The 22636-nt window shown below is 43.3% G+C and overlaps 1 protein-coding gene across 2 annotated transcripts; it reads right to left on the bottom strand.

Annotated features, from left to right (window-relative positions):
• Positions 1-5424: 5424 nt before the first annotated feature.
• On the bottom strand, positions 5425-17202 carry BMP2 (bone morphogenetic protein 2). Of its 2 annotated transcripts, none has more exons than XM_082743741.1 (3): positions 17067-17202; positions 15493-15842; positions 5425-7145 (listed from the first exon to the last, which is right to left on the bottom strand). In XM_082743741.1, exons 2-3 carry the CDS (start codon positions 15833-15835, stop codon positions 6301-6303), a joined length of 1188 nt encoding a protein of 395 aa, XP_082599867.1. In that variant the 5' UTR covers positions 15836-15842; positions 17067-17202; the 3' UTR covers positions 5425-6300. The 2 variants fall into 2 exon arrangements, with proteins under 2 accessions (XP_082599867.1, XP_082599868.1); XM_082743742.1 differs by lacking the exon at positions 17067-17202 and adding an exon at positions 15956-16024.
• Between the last annotated feature and the right edge of the window lie 5434 nt (positions 17203-22636).

Below are 22636 nucleotides of genomic sequence, written 5' to 3' on the forward strand. Positions count from 1 at the left end.
CAGCATGGGGAACCCTGAGAAGAAGAGAGACAGGGAGGCAGCATCTCAGAGGATGAACAAGGAAAAAGGGCAGACCTGGAGTGAGGAAAGCTCGTCAGCTACAAATTGTGTACACATGCAAGGCAAACTTGTGAACACACGTCCAACTTGGCAGATGTATAAAGATCACGTATTTATAACACGCTCCTGAAACACCTTATTGAAATGAGCAATTTACATGACTTTGATTTAAAATTAGGGTTTTAAGAATTTTTAGAAACCTTTCCAATCCAGTCCACCAAAAAAGCAAATGCAGCTTCTCAGAGACGGTGTTCCCCACAAAGCCTGGCACTTCCCTGAATGTTGCCTCAGACAGCGATCTCCTCTCCACCTCTTTGCCTCGCAACAATCGAAGTGGCTCAGAGCTGGAGCTCAATTTTATTAGTGATTTAAAACACACCCTTGGAAACTAAGCTGGCTTTTTCTTGTCCATTCAGGTGGGAAGTGTGTTCCAGCAGACAGGAACAGCACTTGAGAAAGTTCTCAAACAGATAATGCCTTAAGAGCTTGACTTCAAAAAAAATCTCCCACCGGCCAACTACCCAACAAAAGGAAAGGTAACCAGGTAAGAAAACTAAGCTTTCCATAATAAGACAAAGGTAACCTGGTAAGAAAACTAAGCTTTCCATAATAAGACAAAGATAAAATAGTTCAGCCGCCAGAATTCGACATCTTTAAAAATGCCTTTTCAATCTTTAACTTTTGTCTGCTTGGTTGTCTAGCAACCAAGTGCCGGCAAGAAACTCCACCCAAAACAAAGTGAAACAATACAGACACTTAACTTCACGAGTGTGTGCGCGTGTGTGTTAAGATTCTCAGGGTGCAAAGATAGAAAGTCCCTTTCAGGCAATTAAAACAGAAAAAGTCCTGATTGTCGATGGCAGGAAAGGAAGTCAGGAGTGAGTAAAAAGCAACTTGGAAATGTGTAATGCGGGATGAGGGTCTAGTTTCCACACACTGGGCTAAAGCAAGGTTTACACTCTTAAGTAGTAAAAACAAACCATTAAGCAAGGCCCAGCACTGTCAGGAAGTATAAAACAGTTCTTGAAACTTTGCAGTTACTATACAAAAGCTTTTCATAAACTCTGTTTCCTGATCTTCATTAAACGTTCACATCAAGTTGCCATGGGGCAATTAGCTTGCCTCCTGAAATCAATAAAAAATCAACAATTTGGAAATAGTTGTACAGTAAAATAGTTCAATAATTATTCTCTCATAGTGTTGTGGCCAAGTGGTTCCAGTGTAAATGCAGTCCAGATGAGATCCTGCTCCGTATGAGGGAAGCTTTGAGCAAATCGGTGGTTTGCAGAGAGATCTCTCCATCAGAACGGACTGCAACAATAATGGACTCCTGGCCCTGCCTTTGAGTGGGGCCCAGGGTGAGGGGCAAACACAGTCTTGAAGTGGGGGTTCAAGTCAGCATCTGGCGTACTGCTTAAGCACTTCAGAGGGACTCAACTCCAAATGTAGAGACCTAAATGAAATGATAAACCCAACAACAAAAAAGTATTAGGTGCCCTCCACTCATCACATTGACTCTAGACAGGAGCAAAGCAAAATTTTTCCTTTGGATATATGGGGAAAAGATATATGTGTATGTGTATTTATGTATATGTACATATATGTGTGTGTATGTGTGTGTATTAGGCACTATATACAGTGTATGTTGATACAGTGATTGATATATTAACATTTATATATATAATATATATAAAGGGTGTCAGAGGTTAGAAATTCATTCATTCTAACATTTCCACAAATACTCAGATCTGTGTTGCTTATAAGAAATCTTCAAAGCAGTCACCAAAAAGGTAAAAATGAGGCTGAACACACATAGGATATTTTGCTGAAAAGGAGATACCAATACAGTTATTTCTTTGCTGACCCCCACCACAGAGGGAAATCAATTCCTTTTGCTTCTTCTAGCCTGAGCCCATTCACCTCAGCACCTTATTCAAAGCCAACCACGGCATCACAAATTCCAATATCCATTAAATCAAACCTCAAATACTGGCCTGGGAAGTTTATATCACCCTCTAGGCTCAGTGGTTTTCTACAGTGAACTGTCTCAGAACTTAAAAAAAAAAAAAAAAAGTATCATTTTTAGTATAAACAAATGCTTCAAATGTATGACATCTATTTGCTGCCTTCAAAGGGAAAACTTTTAACTCAGACACTTGGCACTAAGATCACACGGGATCAACTCCGTGGACTGACTTAAGTGTTAAACTTTTTTAAAGTACGTTAAGGGCTTGCACCTGCTCCCCCATCCACATAGATGTACTGACACGTATTTGACTAAACTGACTGCGTGCATGCCCAAGCAAGCAAGCAGAGCAGATTTTACAAGATAAGCAACCAAGTGTTTTCATGTCTGAGGGTGGCTAGAACACAAAATTGCCAGTCATCTTGTGGGAGAAAAGAACGCCTTTGAAAAAAATATGTAGAACATCCTTTCAGATATGGTGAAATGTATTCAAATACCATCCTGTATACAGGTTTTGTTGTTTTGTTTTTCCCCTTAAGTACTACTTCTCAGAGAGGGGCCTTAAACTCCGTCCAACTTTCTGCTGTTGTGATTGAGAAGGTAATTATCAGATCCTTGCTACTCAAAGTGGAGTCCGTGGGCCAGAGGTAACATTTCACCTGGGAGCGTTTCAGAAATGCAGACTCTCAGGCCCCACCTCAGATTCATTGAAACAGAGCCTATGTTAGAGCATGATCTCAAGGGGTCTATCTATACTTCGGTCTGCATTCCCCTGAGGTAATACTGGTGACTCATATGACATTAAAATCTCAGATGTTTTATTTAGAGCACTGGTCCCCCAAGTTAGGTAGAAGTTCACTTTGAAATTTGCAGGGCAGGGAAATAGTAAAAAACAAACAACAACAAAAAAACCAACTCTACCCTGGAGAATACTGTAAAGGCTGTAATTTGTGTCAATAGAGAAAAAAGGAAAAGCATTTTACCCGAGTGAAGCAGACATGCATTTTATCCATCTCATCCTTCTTGCTCCCTAAAACAATAAAGCAGGGAAGGAATAAGGCAATATTGGTTCCTTAATAATTGCCCATCTGTATCATACTTACTCTACACTTCAATTATTTATTGCAAGGCTATGTTCCTTTTTGCCTTATAACAGACTGGGGGCTATGGCATCCAACATTCAGTGAATGAGTATGCTAACATTAAAGACTGCAGAAAAGAAACACACTCTTTAAAAAGTGCTTTGAGTTGCACACATGGTTTTTCCACCTCCAATAAAAAATTAAGGGAAAAGATGTGGATTGTGAAGATTATCTAGCTATCATCTTGGCCTCCTGAAGTACAATTTAAAGCAACAATTGGAATAGGAATTATGAAAAGATGGAAGTACAAATACATTTGTAAACTTTCGCTTTCCCCCTCCTCAGTTTTGAAGGCAAACAATGAAAGAGCAACCTGGACCTGCCATACAGGTTCAAACCATGCCAGGGAGAGCACACAGCCCAGACAAGCACAAAAACAGATGATACAATTTAATCACTTTTGAAAGGTGATCCTCCAAAATTCAGAAACTAATACATTTGCTTTAAAATTTCCTTTCTAATCTAAAGCCAACTCAAAGGATTCAAAGCTCCCTACAGAACGGCCCCTGAATATTCAGAAGATTCAGTGTCATGGAGTTAGGTAGGACACTTTTTCTCAGCACGGAGAACGTGAGCCAAAACATCTTCTATAAGAAGGTGGAATGTATGTAAGAATACTCTGTTTCTCAAATGAGCTGCCAAGGTCAGAGTCAACTATGACAAAACCTCTGAAACTAAACTAAAGCTGGAAATACCATCATGTATGCATATGGAATATATATCACATCTCTTCATGTTTTTATACATATTACATATTATCTGTGTATATATTTACATGTTTGTGTATATATTTATATACATATAAAACACCCACAAGAAGACATTTGAGCTGATACCACTGAAAGCCATTTTAACAAAGAAAATCAGAACCAATGAAGCAGAAAAATCAAAAGAACGTAGTATATTGCCAAATGGATGGAAATTCTTGTGCTATAATCTCGCAGTCTCATCTAGAATCTTTGGAGATGGGAAAACGTGGGTTGTTATTTAAGATGTTAAGACAGTGCAATCTGCCCCCCACCTCCATGCCAGGTGAGGGTAAAGGGTAGCTAAAGGACAGAGATCATCCTGCCCTCCAGAGCTGTTTCTAATACGAATGATTCTCACCTATGCAAGAGCAAAAGGGATAGGCATGAAAAGGAATGGAAAGATTTTTAAAGCAGGAGTAAACGAACTGGTGTTAATTTAAAAACATGGTCTACCTACTCTCAAGGCAAGGGTTAAATCAATCACAATCAAAATGGAACTACATTCATGGTCATTGCAACATGGGAGAATCTGATTATAACAGTCTGTTCCTTGACAAGCACACTCGTTTTTTCAGCCAGTTCCAAGGCAAGGCAGGGAAGAGGAGAACTAGGCCTCACCAATCACAGCAGGATTAGAGGAGGCAGAGAGTCTTAGACGTTGCCCTAAAACACTTCCAGTAATATCATGGGGAGTTGTGGGTTCCCTGGCTGTAGAGACATACCCACTAAACCCTTCCTTGGGTCTGATTTCGACACAGAGCACAGAAGCCCTGCTGCTGCAAGAGTTCACTCTGAGTGGCCTAATTTGACTTCATTCTGCTTGGGCTTCTGTCCAATTGGCAGATATCCTCATAGAAGCTGATCTTAGACACTTTCCCTTTCTAATTTTTTGGCACCGTTGCCTCTGCTGCATGGGATATCATCTCTGAAACTTTATCTTGGGTTTCCCAGGTTTTGCTTGTTTGGGAGCTTCGGTTTGCTCTTAAATCTTTCTCCTAAATCACGAACCCCAAAGAGGGTCACGTGAAATACTAAATCGTGCCTAATTCCTTTGAGGCAAATATCAATTATCAAGTGACTTGCGTGCATGTTTCCAGCCATTCTGTGCCTCTCCCCCACCTCCCTCCAAAATGAGTAACTTCAGAAGCAAAAAGGCAAACACAAGGTAACATCACGAATGCCATACAAGTGCACCATTTTCTCTTACGGCTTAGACTTTATAGAATGAAATGCCAGGGATCTGATATTTATTATCTGAACGAGGTTTAACATTTCTCCAAATGTGTTCACATAACCTTGGAAAGAAAAGCAAGCTGATCCAACAGAGAAGAGGCAGTGGGCAGAAAACATGATGGGCACAATTTTGCTGTGTGTTGGGCAAAGTTAGAAAACTGGGTCCTTCTGAGCATAAAGAGCTCCCAGATGAGGTAACAGTTAAATACAAATCAATTTCCAACTCTTTGTGAGCGCCACCACATATCAATTTTAAATATACATGACCACAATATTCATAATGAAGAAATCTTATGTTTTATTTAATACTTTGGCCAGACCAACCCCTTTGAAGGGATCACTAGTTTAGGAAAGAAGAACAACAAACCATCATTCACTTTCCTGCAGGTTTATCATTTTCGTAATTATTTCTATTGGTCCTGCTTTATTCTTTCTGCAAGTTAAGGGGTAGGGGAGTGTTTCTTTATTAGATCAGCAATGTCTGGTTCTTATCCAAATATTCCACCTAATAAGGACGTAAGTTCTCATGGATTGGACAACCACTCTGCAACATTCCTGAGAATTGAATAATATAATAATCTTGAAAGTCAGCAGAGTGGATTATCCACTTTTTTTTTTTTTTCTGGACTTGAACTTGTGACCTTAACAGTAGCACTGCAAAAAAGCAAATGTGCTAAGCACTTTGCCAGAGTAACCTTCCATGTAGACTTTTCATCTTAAATACACACAACTGAAAACAACTACAATTTTTGGAAAATTATGTACAAACCCAATACTTCTTTTGATTACATATAAATACAAATTATCTATCTTTCCTAAAAAGTGGTTATAATAGTAAATAAATACAAAATAAATCTGACCATTATACTTCATGTGCTGGGGTTGAACCCATATAAAATGTACAACTAAATACATTTTAAAATCTTTAAGGAATAATTCTCTGATTAAAATATTTGTTTTCCCAACTTCTTTTTGTAGATATAAATATATTTTCAAAATAACTGTGTTTTTTTTTCTCCATTCCATTCCATAAATAAAGTCTTCATTGGGAAATATTAAAGTGTCAACTTGGTTTTTTTTTTTTTTTTGCTTTTTTCTTAAAATATATATGTGTGTGTGTGTGTGTATGTATTTATTTCATTTTGCTGTGCTAACGACACCCACAACCCTCCACAACCATGTCCTGATAGTTCTTTAATACGACCTTTTCGTTTTCATCAAGGTACAACATGGAGATAGCACTGAGTTCCGTTGGTACACAGCACGCCTTGGGAATCTTAGAATTAACGGAGTTGACCAACGTCTGAACAATGGCGTGATTAGTGGAGTTTAGGTGATCTGCCAGGGGAAAAGGGCATTCCCCATGGCAATAAAAGGCGTGGTACCCCGGGGGGGCTACAATCCAGTCATTCCACCCCACATCACTGAAGTCCACATACAAAGGGTGTCTCTTACAGCTGGACTTAAGGCGTTTGCGCTGTTTGTGTTTTGCTTGGCGCTTTTCTCTTTTGTGGAGGGGGTGTCCTTTCCCATCGTGGCCAAACGTTACTAGCAGTGGCCTGATCTGTGACCAGCTGTGCTCATCTTGGTGCAAAGACCTGCTAATCCTGACGTGTCTCTTGGAGACACCTTGGTTCTCCTCCAAGTGGGTCACTTCCACTACAAATCCGTGGTTGGTGAGCCCCTGCGCCGTCCACCTCATCACAGCAGGGGTGACATCAAAGCTCTCCCACTTGCTTGCGTTCTGATTCACCAACCTGGTGTCCAAAAGTCTGGTCACGGGGAACTTCAAGTTGGCTGCTGCAGGTTTTATAATCTCATAAATATTAATGCGGTGATGGAAACTGCTGTTGTTTTCCAAAGTTTCCTGCATCTGTTCCCGAAAAACCTGAAGTTCTGCTGAGGTGATAAACTCGTCAGTCGGGATAGAAGTTAAATTAAAGAAGAATCTCCGGGTTGTTTTCCCACTCATTTCTGGCAGTTCTTCCAAATATTCTAATTTGACATAAAAACAGGTGGAAAAAAAAAATCATTCAGTAAAGTACGTAATGACAGTCTGATGACCTGTGAGAATTTGTAAACCTCACTTCAGGGTTTGATTTAAGCCATGTAAAAGTTTGCAACCAGAAAATAACTTCCACTTTAGATAAAAAGGAAGGCTCCCTTTTCTGTACATCTATGTCAACATGCACACCATGAAGCAAAACTTCACAATTCATTGTTAGGTTGTTGTTTTTTTTTCCCTCATTATGACGTTTTTAATCCAATACATGAATACTGCTTCCAGGTGGCTATAATAATGGGGGAAACACTGAAGCATTTCTTTGGAAGTCACAGACTTTAGGGCAAAAAAAAAAAAAAAAAGTCAGCACTATAGTTAGTAGAGGTCTAATGAGTGAGGATTTGAGGAAATTATTGCATTTCTTAAAAAGAAAAAGGCTTTAATGTCAATCCCTTAAACGGTATTCTAAAACATTACTCTGCAATTTAGATGATTTACAAATCTCGATATACAGATTTCAGTTTCCTAATTAAAGAGTCTGAAACTCACCATCAACGATGACATTTTGCAAAGCACACCCTACTATTTTACTCCAAGTCCAGAGACAAAGGCATTTACAGGGATCGACTTCTTTGGAACCGTAAGGGTGGTACTAAGACACCGTAGTAATTAAGGCCAGACAATTTCAAGAGAAGGAACTTCGTAACTGTTGTCTGTTCTCTCACCTCCTTATGACCTCAAAAACCAAATCTCATGGTTGGTACTTTTGGAAGAAAACAAAAATGACTCTTCTGTCTTTAATTCCTTTGTCCTTAAAAAAATAATAAACCTACTAAAAACATGCACCTACCAAATAGACACAAAACCAAAAAAAAAAAAAAGGGAAAATTTATAAAAAATACCATTATAAGATTCAGGACATAAGGGATAATCTCATCCTACTACAGAATAAACATTCTATATCTAGTATCACTTCAAAATAGCCATTTAAGTGAGCTATGCATAAAAGCTTTTTCTGATTTAAGATTCCTGAATTTAAATTTTAAGGAGTATTGCTTTCCAAACAAACAATAAAATATAAAACCACCTTGCATGCTTTAGTCTGCAAATCATCAAAGGTACACATTATCATTAAATTGGCAGTAAATAGCAATAGAATTTGAGACACTTGGATTTATTCTAGTTTTACCACATCCTGTCCTTTCATTGTCAAAAAACTTAACCTGCTTCATTCAGGATCCAACCTAAGGGCTAACAAAATCTGTTGACCATATTATTATCATAAATGGAAACTATATTGATCAATTTTATGGTTGTATTTCCCTTACATCAAGCAGCTTTAAGTTGTTTGGAAAATGTAGATATCTTAGCAAAGGAGAATCACATCAGGTCACTCAACTCAAAGGTTCTACTTGTGTAAAACTTCATCAAAGCACCAGTCGTCGCTGCAAGCTAAGTGGAAGGGCCGTTCAAGGACAGTTTACACCAAATTACGGAGTAATGCTTTAAGGGGATGCTTCTCAAACTTCAATCTTCACACAAAACACCTAAGACACCTTTAGTCTTCAAATGCAGATTCTGATTCGGGGCGCCTGGGGTGGGACCTGAGAGGTGGGACCTGCATTTCTAGTAAGCTCCCAGGTGAGGCCAGTGCTAGGAATTCATGGATTGCCCTTACAGGGCAAACCTTACAGGGTGAAAGTTTTAAAGGATGCTTTTCACATTGAAATGGTAAATTCCAGGAGCATATTTTAAAGTGATTCTTGGTCAAATAATATAAAAATGAGAAGAAAAAACAGTAGTGTTGGCCAAGGAATAAGAGGTGAGTCCACGGGTGGGCAGCAGAACGATCTTCCAAAGCTCATCTGCTTGGGATGTGGAGACTATCAGGCCAAGAAGTAAACCCTCCATGGTCCCCTCATGTCTGCAAAGCTACACCTGTTGGGAATACTTCTGGGGAGCTATTCACACTCTAAGCTGATGGTACTTCAGGCCAGGCAGTATTTTTATTTTTTGTTTAATTTTGTTTTATTTAAATTCAATTAATTAATTAACATACAGTCTATTATTAGCTTCAGAGGTAGAGGTCAGTGATTCATTGTTGCATACAACATGCAGTGCTCATTCCATCACGTGCCCTCCTTAATGCCCATCGCCAGTAACCCCACCCCCACCGACCTCCCCTCCAGCAACCCTCAGTTTGTTTCCTAGAGTTAAGAGTCTCTCGTGGTTTGTCTCATTCTGATTTTGTCTTAATTTATTTCTAAAATAACTCTCCGACCAATCAGAGCAGGGCTCTTCTTGGTGGCTCCAACAAGTATCAAGGATTGTGTTTAGCTCCTTCTTTCCTTCCCTCCCTGTAATCCAGGGGCCCTCTAATGTTTCCACTGAAGGTATTCTTTTAGCTGAGAAGCCAACAGATACCAAAGAAAAAAGGAGTGACATAAAAATCAGTGGTGTCCCCCAGATGTAATAACATAGAGCCAGATCTGGCTTGAACTACTGATTTCTCTGATACCAGCACACCTAAGAACACTCTCTTTTATTATAAAGACGGGGGAAGAAAGGCCAATTATCCAGGGCCTTTGCTGAACAGTTGTATTAATAAGGTGCCTGGACAGGGGAGGTTGGGGGGGTGGGGGCCGCAAGGAATAAGGTACCCAGAGAAATCACAACTGCAACAAAACTCTGATTCCAAATCCATAAATGAGAAGTTACACAGCCAGAGGACACACCAAAGGGACACTCCCCAAGACCAGCATGAAAAACAGGTAGAATGAGTAAAGATGGGTATAAAGGAGGTGTACAATAGAATAACCCTCCAGAGGTGCCTGGGTGGCTCGGTGGGTTAAAGCCTCTGCCTTCAGCTCAGGTCATGATCCCAGAGTCCTGGGATCGAGTACAGCATCGGGCTCTCTGCTCAGCGGGGAGCCTGTTTCCTTTCTTCTCTCTCTCTCTCTCTCTCTCTGCCTCTCTGCCTGCTTGTGATCTCTGTCAAATTAAAACAAAACAAAACAAAACAAAACCTCCAGAAGATAAATCTAAGACTGACATGAATCATATAAAATTGCCACTGTTTGACTAGATTTGACATGTTAAAAACACAGCAATTTCATGTACTTCGAAATCTCACTGTAAGTTAAGTAGCAGGGAGGCTACTCACTTAGGAAGTAACTTAGCAAAGGCAAGAGCTCCACTCTCAAATAGCAAGTAATGTGATGACCTTTCCCTGAATTCCCAGCTTCATTAAGAACCAGGAGATGGAGAGAAGTGAGTTGGGTGAAATCAGAGGGAGAGACAAACCATGAGACTGTAGACTCTGAGATAAATTGAGGGTTTGGGGGGGTGGTGAGCCTGGTGGTGGGTATAAGGAGGGTACATATTGCATGGAGCACTGGGTGTGGTACACAAACAATGCATTTTGGAACACTGAAAAAAGTAAAATTTAAAAAAAAAAAAAAAAAGAACGTCTATTTGTCCTTAATACAAAGGACTCTGGTGCTGGCCCTGTGGATGCAGGTCACAGAGGTAAGTTAGACAAGTCCAAATCCAGTAAGAAACAGCTCAAGTTTGGGGCACCTACCACCACTTCCTTTGATCTGCAAGGACTGAATTTCTTCTTAAGGGTAGAAAAATCAAAACTTATTTGAAATAAAGAAAAAAAAAAAAGCTGCACATCATTACACCACACCTGGGGATTCTAAAAATATAGAGCATTTACCTAAGTAGATGATGTATGTTTTTTTAGAGGCTTATATAGTTATCAAGTCTCTGTAAATAACGCTTGTTGAAAAAGCTGAACTTGTAAAGGGATTTGTGTATTCCAGCCCATTTTAGACCTGGGTTCTTGAGCCTTATCTTTCTTATCCAAAAAGATGGAGCTATGGCTGCAGAAATGGGGGGAAGTAAAGAAATATATGGCACCAGTGACATCTGACCTCTCCTCCAAAAGGGAAGTTCTAACAATTATCTATACTCTGTCAATTATTTGTCTACATCCAAGTAATACAAAAGAGGAGTCTGAATTCCCTCAGCCAGCCTGGGTTCACTCTGGCCTCCTCTTCCCTAGATAAGAGGGGGAACTGGACATAAGAGAAAGAAGTCAACAGGATAATGCCTCTGGCGTGCTGGAGACTTCTTTGTACCCTGTCCAGCACAAAGATTGTTACAGGAATCATCTCACAACAAACAGATTAGGGAGGGAGTCTTATCTCCATTTTGGAAATGAAATTCTTGGAGCTCAGAGAGGTTATGGGACTTTCTTAAGGTCACAGAGCTAATAAATGAAGAGCAGAGCTATGAACTTGAGTCTACTGCAGTAGACTGAAGTTTCTGGCCACTAGGAGCCACTACCTGACACAGAGGAGGAGTCAAAAACTCAACAAGGGGCACCTGGGTGGCTCTGTTAAAGAGCCTGCCTTCAGCTCAGGTCATGATCTCCAAGTCCTGGGATCGAGCCTTACTTAGGGCTTCCTGCTCAGGGCAGGGAGTTGGCTTCTCCCTCTCCCTCTGCCCCTGCCCCCACTCGTGCATGCTCTCTCTCTGTCTCTCAAATAAATAAAATCTTAAACAAACTCAAGCAAATGTCAAAAATAATTGGGGTACATTTATATTTGCTACAGTAATAACCACAGGATAAATTCTTTCCCAACCAAAGGGACAGAAATATACTATCACCCAAATACAGGGGAGAGAAGATACAACTAAGAATAGTTGTATCTCTACTACTCTTTAGGGCCCCTGGGACATAAAGATCTTGTCTGAAACCACTGATACCTTGCAGCTGCCTTTTTGTCCTCAAGAATGGTGAGTCTTAACAGAAAAGGGAATTCTCATGTTTTGAGAATTTTGCAACACTCTGGCCCAAAAGCATCCATGAAAACAACGAAAACTGGGAGGGATACTATAGCAAATCAGTAAGACTGGAAATCACTGCCCTGAAATGAATTCAAAGTGACTGAGAATAAGAAACAATATTTTCTAGAATTTAAAATAATGGCTAAAGAATTAATATTATCAAGGAGAAAAAAATATATAAAATAAGAAGGTTAAAAGGAAACTGTTTAAAAAAAAAAGACAACAAAAGATATGGCAACTAAAGGAAAAGTATGGTCATCCTTACAAACCCTGATCTGCCCAGCCTTAACTCCAACACCTTTGGAATGATTATGTGTCCTCTTACTGTCCTTTGACTACTTAGTGAAATACACAAAGGACAAATCTTAAAAAAAAAAAAAAAAAAAAGACAAAACAGCTCAATGAGAAGGATACAGAGGAACCACCAAAAGAGTGGAGGGCAGAAAATATTAGTCCAAAAACAATTGTTGGGCACCAAAGCCTCAACCTCCAAAGACTTCCAAAGAGAATGCCTGTTTTGCTTTGACGGAGTTCTTCTTAAGGACACTGAACTACCTGGGGATACTAGGGAAGCCCATCAGGCACGTATTGCATTGCGGGATGTGTATATCCTTTGCTTACACTGTCAGTTTGTGATACAAGTTCTCTCTTTTAGGGCAGCAACTGCTTCTTGAACTCTCCTGTTATACAGATATTTTCATGATAATTACATCTGTGGGAAAAGAGTTAATCTCTATTCAAAGGCTTTAGTCATGGAGGCAAACAATTCCATTGTTTCATTCAAAAAGACTTGTAACCTTCAGAGTCTGGAGAGCAAGCACATGGTCCTTCCATATTCCACTTAGGCCTTTCTGCAGGAAAGCATAAAGACTTTTTGCAGGGCCAATCAAGTCAACCAGTTTCAATGTGTTTTTAACTACAGCAAAGCACAGAACACTCTTCCCCATTGCAGAAGTGATTTTTCTGTCCTCCGTGGCAGTGGAGAAAGGTCTGTGGGGCCAAAGAACTTTTTAATGATTGAGAAAAGAAAACTGCTGCAGCACGTGGGTCCTCCTGAGTGAAAAGGATTATATACAGAGGACTAGGCAAAGCTGAATAGGAGAAATGACAACTGATAATTTTGTTTCAGCTTGCCTACCGTGTGGTCCCATTACCTCCACACCGCAGTGGATATCTGATAACCATGATATCTCTGGTCTTAGCCATTTCACCAAATCACCCAGCTCCCACCCACAAATAAAACCAACAGGTAGATCTTGGAATCAGACCCTTAGTCCTCCACCAAACAAATGTCCATTAAGGTTGTATGAGCCACATTCTGCTCTTAAAGCCAGCTGCCCTAATCACATGGTTGATTAAAAGATTTTTAGTGCCATGCATTGTACAAGGATGTTTATAAAAACCTCCTGGTTTCCACAAAAATGAAATGGTCTTTGAAAAATAGGTTATGTGGCCTAACAATCATGTACTAACAGATTGTTAGTACAACAGAAGAAATGGATTTGATGAAATTTGAGGGAAAAAATTACCTGGCTTTTCTCTATCATGTAACTGCATTAAGATGGGACATTACTCTTCAGTTGATTTTAAGCAGGTTGATTACCTCTGCACTGTTTTGCACATAACATGTACACTTTTAAAGTGATAAATTCTGATTTATAAACTCAAGCATGCTATTTAAGTTAAAATAACACTCAAATAATTTGTAGCCCGTTTAGTTTTGATCAAGCCCCTTCTAGAGGAAGGAGAAATCCACAAACTTCACTGAAGGAATCCTCCTGCAGCTGAATGTTTTAGGTGTCAAATTACTTAAATATTCCTTCTTTTAGGTTAGAAGAGACACACAGTACCTTCCTGGCCTTAAAAATAGTTAAGAGTGGTTCCAGGCTAAATTTCCAGGAGAGGTGACTGAAATAGCTACTCTCGCTACTTTCCTATGCAGAAAAAAACAATTCTAATCAGCATCAGCTGGGAATGATAAGGGACATCTATAACCATCTCAAGGTTATGCTGACAGAACATTCAGGAGTGAAAACAATACTATATATGACAAGAGACAACTTCTGGCGTTAGTCAGTGAATCCTGAAGGAGTAAAATTGTATCTTATACCCTTTCTCATGGCGCTCTACTGCAAAAAGCACCTTACTTGGAACTGTGCTGGAAAATGACCTGTTATGATAAACGGATTATCAATTCAGTGTCCCCCTTACAGTGTACGCCTGCTTTGATGTAGCAGTATCTTTCGTTATGCAACCTGCCTTTGGGACTTCTTCGCAATATCCAGAGCTGTTCTCACAAAAAGTGTAGTCATCCTTCACACTGGGAGAAAATGCCTGGCTGCAATATTTCTTATTTGTACATATCAGAGCATAGATTTCTACTTGAAATTTACCACCTCAAGGCAAGAAAAGGGGCACTTTACTTCCAACTGTCCAGTAACCTACAAGTGGCTGTTCTGTGACATACAGCTTTGGATCTTTCTCTTGAACTTGAAACCCATGCTCTATTTGCAACGTATTAAGCCAAAGGGGAATTTAAAAGTATAGAAAAAAAGAACTAGTGTAGAACATATTTTTGACTAATTGATCCAAGAACTTGGGTACAACAGATGTCAACAGTTCCTCTCAAACATTTCAAATTCACTAAATGCTCTTCTGATGAAACAAGCAGAAACATCCTACCTTAGGAAAACCACATCCACTCTCATAAGGAAAAAAAAAAAATCCACATTTCAGTGCACATTTAAAAAAAACAAAAAACAAAACAAACAAACAAACAAAAAAACAGGCAGCTGCTGCAAAAGCTTTTATCTGAAGGCTTGCCTTGTCTCTACTAAGGAGTCCATCTCAGATTTAAGCACAAAACAAGAAAGTCACTGTGGAAACAATAAGATTGATTGTGGCATTGATCTCCCACAGGGATTAGACAGGGATTCGAAATCTTCCAAACCAGGCCCAGATCAACTGAAAATTAGAAAGACTTTGGGACCCAGGCTTTGATGTTTCAATAGTATCTCTGAAAATTCTGCACTTGGCTGTGTCTAACCTGAAACCCCAGCTTAAGCAGGAGAAGCAGACTTACAGGGCAAGGGCTTGCAAACAGAGGAAAAGAGATCCCCATCTGCCCCCCTTCTTTTCATTCTTCCTCTACGAAATTCTTGCACGTTTAACTGACTAGGGGCATGCCTCTTGTCCTCATCTTCCCCATCACTTGATTTCTCTCCAGTTCCTGGAGGAGGAGTCGCTCTTCTGGCTACAAGCCAAGAAAAGGGTGCGGATTTACCAAAGGGGAATCCCGGGTTCCCGCGCCACACAGGCAGTGCGTTAAAGCCAGGTTCGGAAAAGGCAAGAATGGAAACGTCTGCGGCGGCGCCCTGGCCAAGCTGCCTTTCCAGGGATGCCAACCGTCAGCCCACGGTGGGGAGCTTTTGGAGGTGGCTCTCCCCCCGCATCTCCGCCCCCACTCTCGGCTCCACGCCTCACCTTCGTGGTGGAAGCTGCGCACGGTGTTGGCGAGGCTGGCTGCCCTCTCCAGCCGGTGGTCCGGGGCGGGTGCGCCCGGCTGACCCGAGTGCCGGCGGTACAGGTCCAGCATGTAAGGGGGCACCACGGCGTCCCTGCTGGGGGTCGGTCTCCGCTTCAGGCCGAACATGCTGAGCAGCCGCAACTCGAACTCGCTTAGGACTTCGTCCGAGGGCTGGGAAGATGAGCGGCCAGTGGATGCCGCGAACTTCCTCCGGCCCAACTCGGGAATGAGACCGGCCGCGCCGCCCAGGAGGACCTGGGGAAGCAGCAACGCTAGAAGACAGCGGGTCCCGGCCACCATGGTCGACCTGCGGACAGGACCGACGTGAGTCACCGCGTTCCCCGGCCAACCCTCTCCCCTCCTGCCCCCGCGTCCCCGGGCTCCCGTTCAGTCCGTTGCCTCCTCCTCCAGGGTGCCCACCTGGTTTGCAAAACTCGCGGAGATACTTGAAAGGGGCTGAAGCTCGAACGTTTGGGAGAACGGAAAGCCCCTAGTTCCCGAGCCCGAAGGCTTTTCCCCTTCCATCTCACTCTCATCCATCTGATACGATTTGCGCGCGCGCGCGCGCACGCACACACACACACACACACACACACACGCCCCACCAGCGTCAAGACTGTCACCTTTTTTCCTGTGACACTCGCGCTGACAGCCTGTGCAGGGAACCTGGGGAAACCACCACCGCTTGGTCTGACACCTCTCCGTTCCCTAAACAAACCCAAACACATTGCCCAGCGCTCGCTTGCATATAAACACGCACGAATGGTGCATGTGACTTCCTTACAGGCACTGTATAGAACTTCCTGATACACACACACACACACACACACACACACACACAGTCTATAACTTCCAGACCCAGTAAACTCAAGGCCACAACTTTCGAAGCCACTTGCAACTTGTGGCCCACATCTCTAACCTCTGAGGTGTCAAGACAGGCCACTCCGACTCCGAACTACCCCCTCCCCCCCAAGCAGTCAAGATACACATGTATACTCCTCGAACTAGTATCTATTAATTCACATGTCAATAGAAGATGATATTGAAGTACTGTCCAGCTCTCATTCCTGGAAACAAACAGGGAGAACCCCAACTTCTAGTTTTTTTCCTAAATGGGACTTGGCTCTGAGTGGACAGCAGGTCTTCCTGAGAAACTTGAAGAAGGGAGAAAGATGACCGTGGCAGGGCGTAAGGGTTGGCAACTAACGGGTGAAATCCAGGGGCCACCCTCTTGAAGGGATTTCTGTGACTTTTTTTTTTTTTTTAAATCATCTAAGTGTTAACAGCCCTAATAAAATACTAAAGAGAAGAAAGGGAGGAGGGGCGGAAGAGTGCGAGCCAGGAGGGCTAAGCTGACGGTCGCCGGGGGCGGTCGGATGGGGGCATCCCCGCAGGGGCTCGGCTGCACGTGGACCTGGAGGGGGTCTGTTTACGTCCGGCCAGGCCCAGCCCCAAGACTGGGTAGGCGGCAGCGGCCGCCCAGGCCCCGCTCCCAAACCCCCAGTCCCAGCCTGGGGCCCACGTCCTCTACCTTTAGGAGACCGCAGACCGTCTAAGAAGCACGCGGGGACTCGTCCATTGAAAGAGCCTCCACATGGAAAAAGCTCTGGTCGAAGGACCTGGTTCAGGGACCGAGTTCCCTTCCTTCGCCTCCTCCTCCTCCCGGGTGCCGGCGGGGCAGTCCTCCTCGCGCAGGGAACGGCGTCTCGGGGTCGGGCCCAGCAGACGAGCGGAGGGACGCGGGGTCCGGAGGCGGCGAGGCTGGGTCCGCTGGGGCAAAGGCACCGGCGCGAAGTGGGGAGCGCAAGCTATTCTCCCTGCAAGTTCAAGAAGTCTCCAGCCAAGTGCTGACACACAACAACAGCGAGCAGGGGGAGGAGTACGAGGCAGGGAGGAGAAGGGAGAGAGGAAAAGCTGGTGCTGTCGTTGTCCTTAGGAACCAGCGCCCGCGGGACGCGTGGCCCCGCGCGGAGCCGGCTGCAGCACTCGGGGGGCGAGGGTCGGGCGCTCCGCGCTAACTCCGCCGCGGCCCATGGCTCGGGGCAGCCATCCTGGGAGACGCCGGGTCCGGGCAAGGGCGCAGCGGCGATCTCGGTGCCGGGCGAGTTGCCCCCCCGCATCACTCAGCCTTACTCCAGCGCACCCCCATTAGCGCTCGCCAGCTGAAACCCCCGCGGCTCCGGCGCTCCGGCGTCCTCGGGCGCATTCTCCGGCGAGTCGAGCCGAGTCCCGGGCCGCCGAGGCGGGTGGCCGCGCTCTTCCCTCGCCCTTCTAGCCCCCGGGCCAGCTGCTTTGTGGCCAGCCTGGGGTCCGCTCACACGTCGACCAGCGCGTCGCAGGCCCCCGTGCTCCCGCAGTAGGTGATCGGCATCGCGGCGCTCGGGCTCGGCTCCCGGCTCCCTCGCGCTCTGCGCGCCGGTGCTCGGCTCTGGCGCGGCCCGGGCAGCCGAGGCCACGGCGCAGTGGCGCGCACGGCCGGGCGCTCCAGCCCGCGCGAGGTCTGCGGCGCGCTGGTGCCTCGGAGCACTAAGTAATCCGCGAGGCGCTCGCCGCGAAGTCGTTCGCGTCGGCGGCGGAGCCTGTGGCGGCTGATGTCCGGCGGCGGCTGCCAATCCCCGGCGGGGTGTGGGAAGCGGAGCGGCAGGCGCAGCGCAAGCCGGGCGCAGCGCGGCGGGGCGAGGACTCCGGCGGCGACGGCGGCGGCGGCGGCGCCGTGGCGCGGCGCTCGCGGCTTTTAAAGGGGACGCAGTCACCCTCTCCGCGGAGGCCGAACACCTCCCCCTCGGTGGCGCGGCTCGCCGGGGATCCCCGAGCGGGCGGGAGCGGCGCGCAGGGGTGTGGACGGCGCGCCGGGGCAGCCGCGGCGGGGTGGGGCCGAGGGCGGGGACGCGTGGCCGCCGAGGGGGGCGCTCGCGCATCCAGCCCCTGCTCTCAAAGGGGAGAGCTACTGGAGCGCGGGACCCTCGCTGGGACTGCGGGGGCGAAATTCGGAACAAACACAGGGTCGGGCCTTTATTTCCCACCCGGCCCGTTATTCAACTTTCAGTTTGAAGTTTTTCGGTACTAGACGATGAAAAAAAGGAAAAAAAAAAAAAAAAAGACCTCAACCAAGTTACACAGCAGCGTGGCATGGGCTTGGGTAGACACTTCTGTTTCCCCAGGGTAGGAGAGTTAAAAGAATACTACAGATTGCAAAATAGGTGTCATTTAACTTTAACACACACAGGTATGTGTATATACATATGTAAACGCGTGAGTACGCATTTACACTTATGTATACATTTATGTTTATGTAAATGTTCTATTCAGATAAATGTACATGTAACATACGAAAATATTCGTGTGTCTCTATCAGTAGATCTATATATGTAAATATACGCTAACGAAAGTACTTTTCTACAAATATACGTCTACGTATCTACGTATGTGACTTGGATATGGTCCCGCTCTACATGATACTCGCAACGTTGACTCCTGTGTTTGGAGGTCCGAAGAGAGGATGATTATTATTTTTTATGGTAGCCATTACTTCATGCTCTGTGATATTTATCTTGCCCCACTCAGGAGCAGGCGACTGGCAGCTCAGAGGAAGGTAAAATAATGCACAGTGTGATCCAAGCGTGCAAGACCTTAGAACCTTCTGACCCACCAGGCCCCAGTAGCAGGTAGGCGACATGTGCTCAAGTCACTTGTCCTCTTCAGCCAAATATTGTCCAAATCTGCCGCACCATGGTTTCAAGGTTAAGACTTTGTCCCTCCCAGGGTTCCAGGACCCTCTGTGCATGACACAACCAACCAGGTTGCCCAGAAGCCCAGGGCAGAAATTTTTTGGAAAAAACCAGATCAGCAAAATCAAGTTTGTTTGCACAGAACCTCCAGCCTGCAAAGCAGAAAAAGTCTGAAGCCGGAGCTCTTAACAGCATATTATCCATGTGTATTATTTTTTCAGTTGGGAAGCTAAAATAATTCTAGGTTCTGCTCACGTAAATCGGATTAGCAACCCACAGAGGGGAATTAGGCACTTGCTGTTTCTGAAAGTATAAAGGTCAAATAAGGTATTTTGGAGGAAGCCTACCTACTAGGAAAATAAATGGGGTGGGGGAGGGGAAATACTCAGGAGCATGCTACTTTTTTCTCCCCTGAAAATAACATGCTATAGAGGCTGCTTGTCCCTCTGCAGCATTGGCTCCCTAACAAGTCGGCAACAGAACATATCCTACCCTTAAACACTTACCTTAAAAATTGTTTATTGTGCTTCCAAAACTATTTCCTTCCCTATCAAGTTTAACTGAGAAGTTAATAATTGTTTCTGTCATCAGGGAGATTTAGAAAACAAAACAATGAGACCTAAATCAATATGTAGCTTTTAAAGAGGAGCAGAAAGATGACAGCTGTTGGATGCTCCTTGAGTAAAGATGAAAACTAAATCTTTGGCGATGACATCAAGGTTGCCTTGCAGCTTGAGGCCTCCATTACTTGCAAATTGGAAACTTTGTCCGTGTCTGAAATAATCTTCGACAGAAAATGGACACTTCTAGGCTCTCCCTTCCATCTCAGTGTTGCCCATCACAGGATTTCTTTCAAGTATGATGTAAGATTTCTGAGGGACTGCTGAATGCCTGTCCCAAGCACAACTTCCTCAATTTTGGCCCTATTTATGGAAGAGTCCTGCTTTCTGGTTGTTTTTTAGAGATGGCTGCCCTCTTGTGGTGGAAATGAATTCCAAGTGTTGGTAGAAAAAAAGTCCCTAAATAAATAAGTAAATAAGTAAGTAAATAAATAAATAATCTCCACAGGCTGAATTGGGGTACAAACTACAGGGTGATCATACCTGCTCACTTTCCAAGCAACAGAAATAATTAGAAACTATAACTCTAAATGGGGATGACCTATCTCTCTTTTTACTCTCTGCTAATAGCCACCTTCCACCTGTAACTCAGAATGCAAGTTTATTAATTTAGGTGTCAGTGTCTTTGAGCTTTGAGCATATCACTTACCGCCAACTGTGGCCAGCCTTACTTTTTCAAAGGTTTATTACAAGTTTTTCAGTCCATAAGGTGAGATTCATTCTTTGTGGGCAAATCAAATTTGGTGTTATCTGCCAGATGTGAGGAGTCGCCAGAGTGGGGGTGTGGAGTTTGGGGGAAGGGTTGATGGTAGTTGCTAGAGGACAAAAGCAAATGATGTTAAAAAAAAAAAAAAAGAAAGAAAGAAAGTAAAACATACTCTGTAAGTATGAAAGAGGGTGTTGCTATTCCCTTCCAGTTATTTCTTACCAGTTTTTTAAAGAGATTCCAGAAATCCACATTTGATTATATGTGGACATGACCTACGATGAAATTAAGTGCTTAAACAGTCATACTTTGGCAACTTTTCCTTTAGCAGTTCAGCCCAGATAATGTTTAATTTTATTGCATCCTGCAGCTATTAGCATTCACCATTGTTCTTGCTAGGTCAACCATTATGCAAATTAACATTAAAATGATCCTTACTATTGTAAAGGTCACAGCAGGCATTAAATGATCCATCTACCTTGTAATTGTCATTCCACTGAAACCTGTGGCAACTCCCCTGAGAAACCTCTTGGCTTTTTAGCATACTATCACTTTGTTACTAGTGTGACACCCAACACCAATACTTACTTCACAGGGACCAGCAGCCACAGCAAAAGAGCAGCATCTCGTCAATCAAACTTTGACCTGTTTGGTGTGTGGTTAGATATGGTAGAAAGATCAGAGGGTGGAGTGATTTATTTGTAAAACTAGGCTTAGTTGCTGCTTTCAGGCAACCACTAAGTGATCTTAAAAATTAGGGTAGAATGAGCTTTGTGAATTGACTAGATTGTATTTTAGGATGTACACAGAAGGTATTCTATCAACAAGTTGGTGACAACCCAAGACCTAATTGGGTGACTTAGATTCTCGTTCTATTTCAGTTGTGCATGGCTGAATTTAAAAGGTCAGCTCTTGGGGCATCTGGGTGGCATTCAACTCTTGATTTCAGCTCAGATCATGATCCTGGGGTTGTGAGATGGAGCCCTGTGTAGGGCTCCACTGGGCTTGCAGCCTGTTTAAGATTCTCCCTTGGGGCTCTCTCTCTTCATTTCTCTCTTTCTCCCTTCCTCCCTCCCTCCCTCTCTCCCCTCTCTCAAAAATAAATCAATTAATTAAAAAAATAAAATGGTCATCTCTTGGGCTCATCTGTTGATCAGGGTAAAAAAAAAAAAATACACACACACACACATACATATTCTGCTTACCTCAGACTGCATGATGAAGGTCAAATGCAAAGAACATGTGTGGAATTGGAGATTTTAAAAATGCCATACAAACAAAAGATCCTGATTGCTACTCTATATATCTTGAAATGTGTTTTTCAGCTTTCTGCTTGAAATATTATGGCCTGATTTTGAGAACTAGGACTTTGCATGCCTTTTTTCTTTTTTCTTCTTTTCTCCCAAAAGCTTTTATCATATTGCCAGACAGTGGATATTTCATCAGAAAGGTCAGCATTTTGGGTTGATCTGAGACAATAACAAATTTTCAGTCTCAGCTCTCTCATGAATAACATGTAGAGATTAACAGCTGATCTCTTCACAAAGCTGTTGTGAGAAATGAGAAGATGATGTGTCAAAAGAAATATTGCAAAATTTAAATTACTATACACATGCAAATTAGGTCACTGATTCTTCCAAATTACACTTCTTTTACGTTATTTTCTTTTGCACTTGGTAGATACCAAGAGTGAATGTTCAATGAACATAGCATCTGGAAAATAATTATGGCTTTCCAATAGGCTGTTTTAGATATCGATTAAGTATTATTTCATTACCATATATCAATGCCTATCTTGTCAATGATACTAAAATATTTTGATCTTGTGTTAACTGGATTGTGATCAGTCAATGGTTCATATTTCTTTTTACATATTCAGTCTTCAAACATTTACTGAGTAGCAATTATGCCCATGGCACTATTTACTCAAGTCTCAAGTTACACAAAAATACAGTCTCTGCCCATGATACATTTAGAATTCAGCAGAAGAGATGGAACAAATTCCCAATGAGTAAATGTAAAATACATGAATAATAACTTCAAGTGA

The sequence above is a fragment of the Mustela nivalis genome (genome assembly GCF_964662115.1).
Source record: "Mustela nivalis genome assembly, chromosome: 8".
NCBI classification, from domain to species: domain Eukaryota; kingdom Metazoa; phylum Chordata; class Mammalia; order Carnivora; family Mustelidae; genus Mustela; species Mustela nivalis.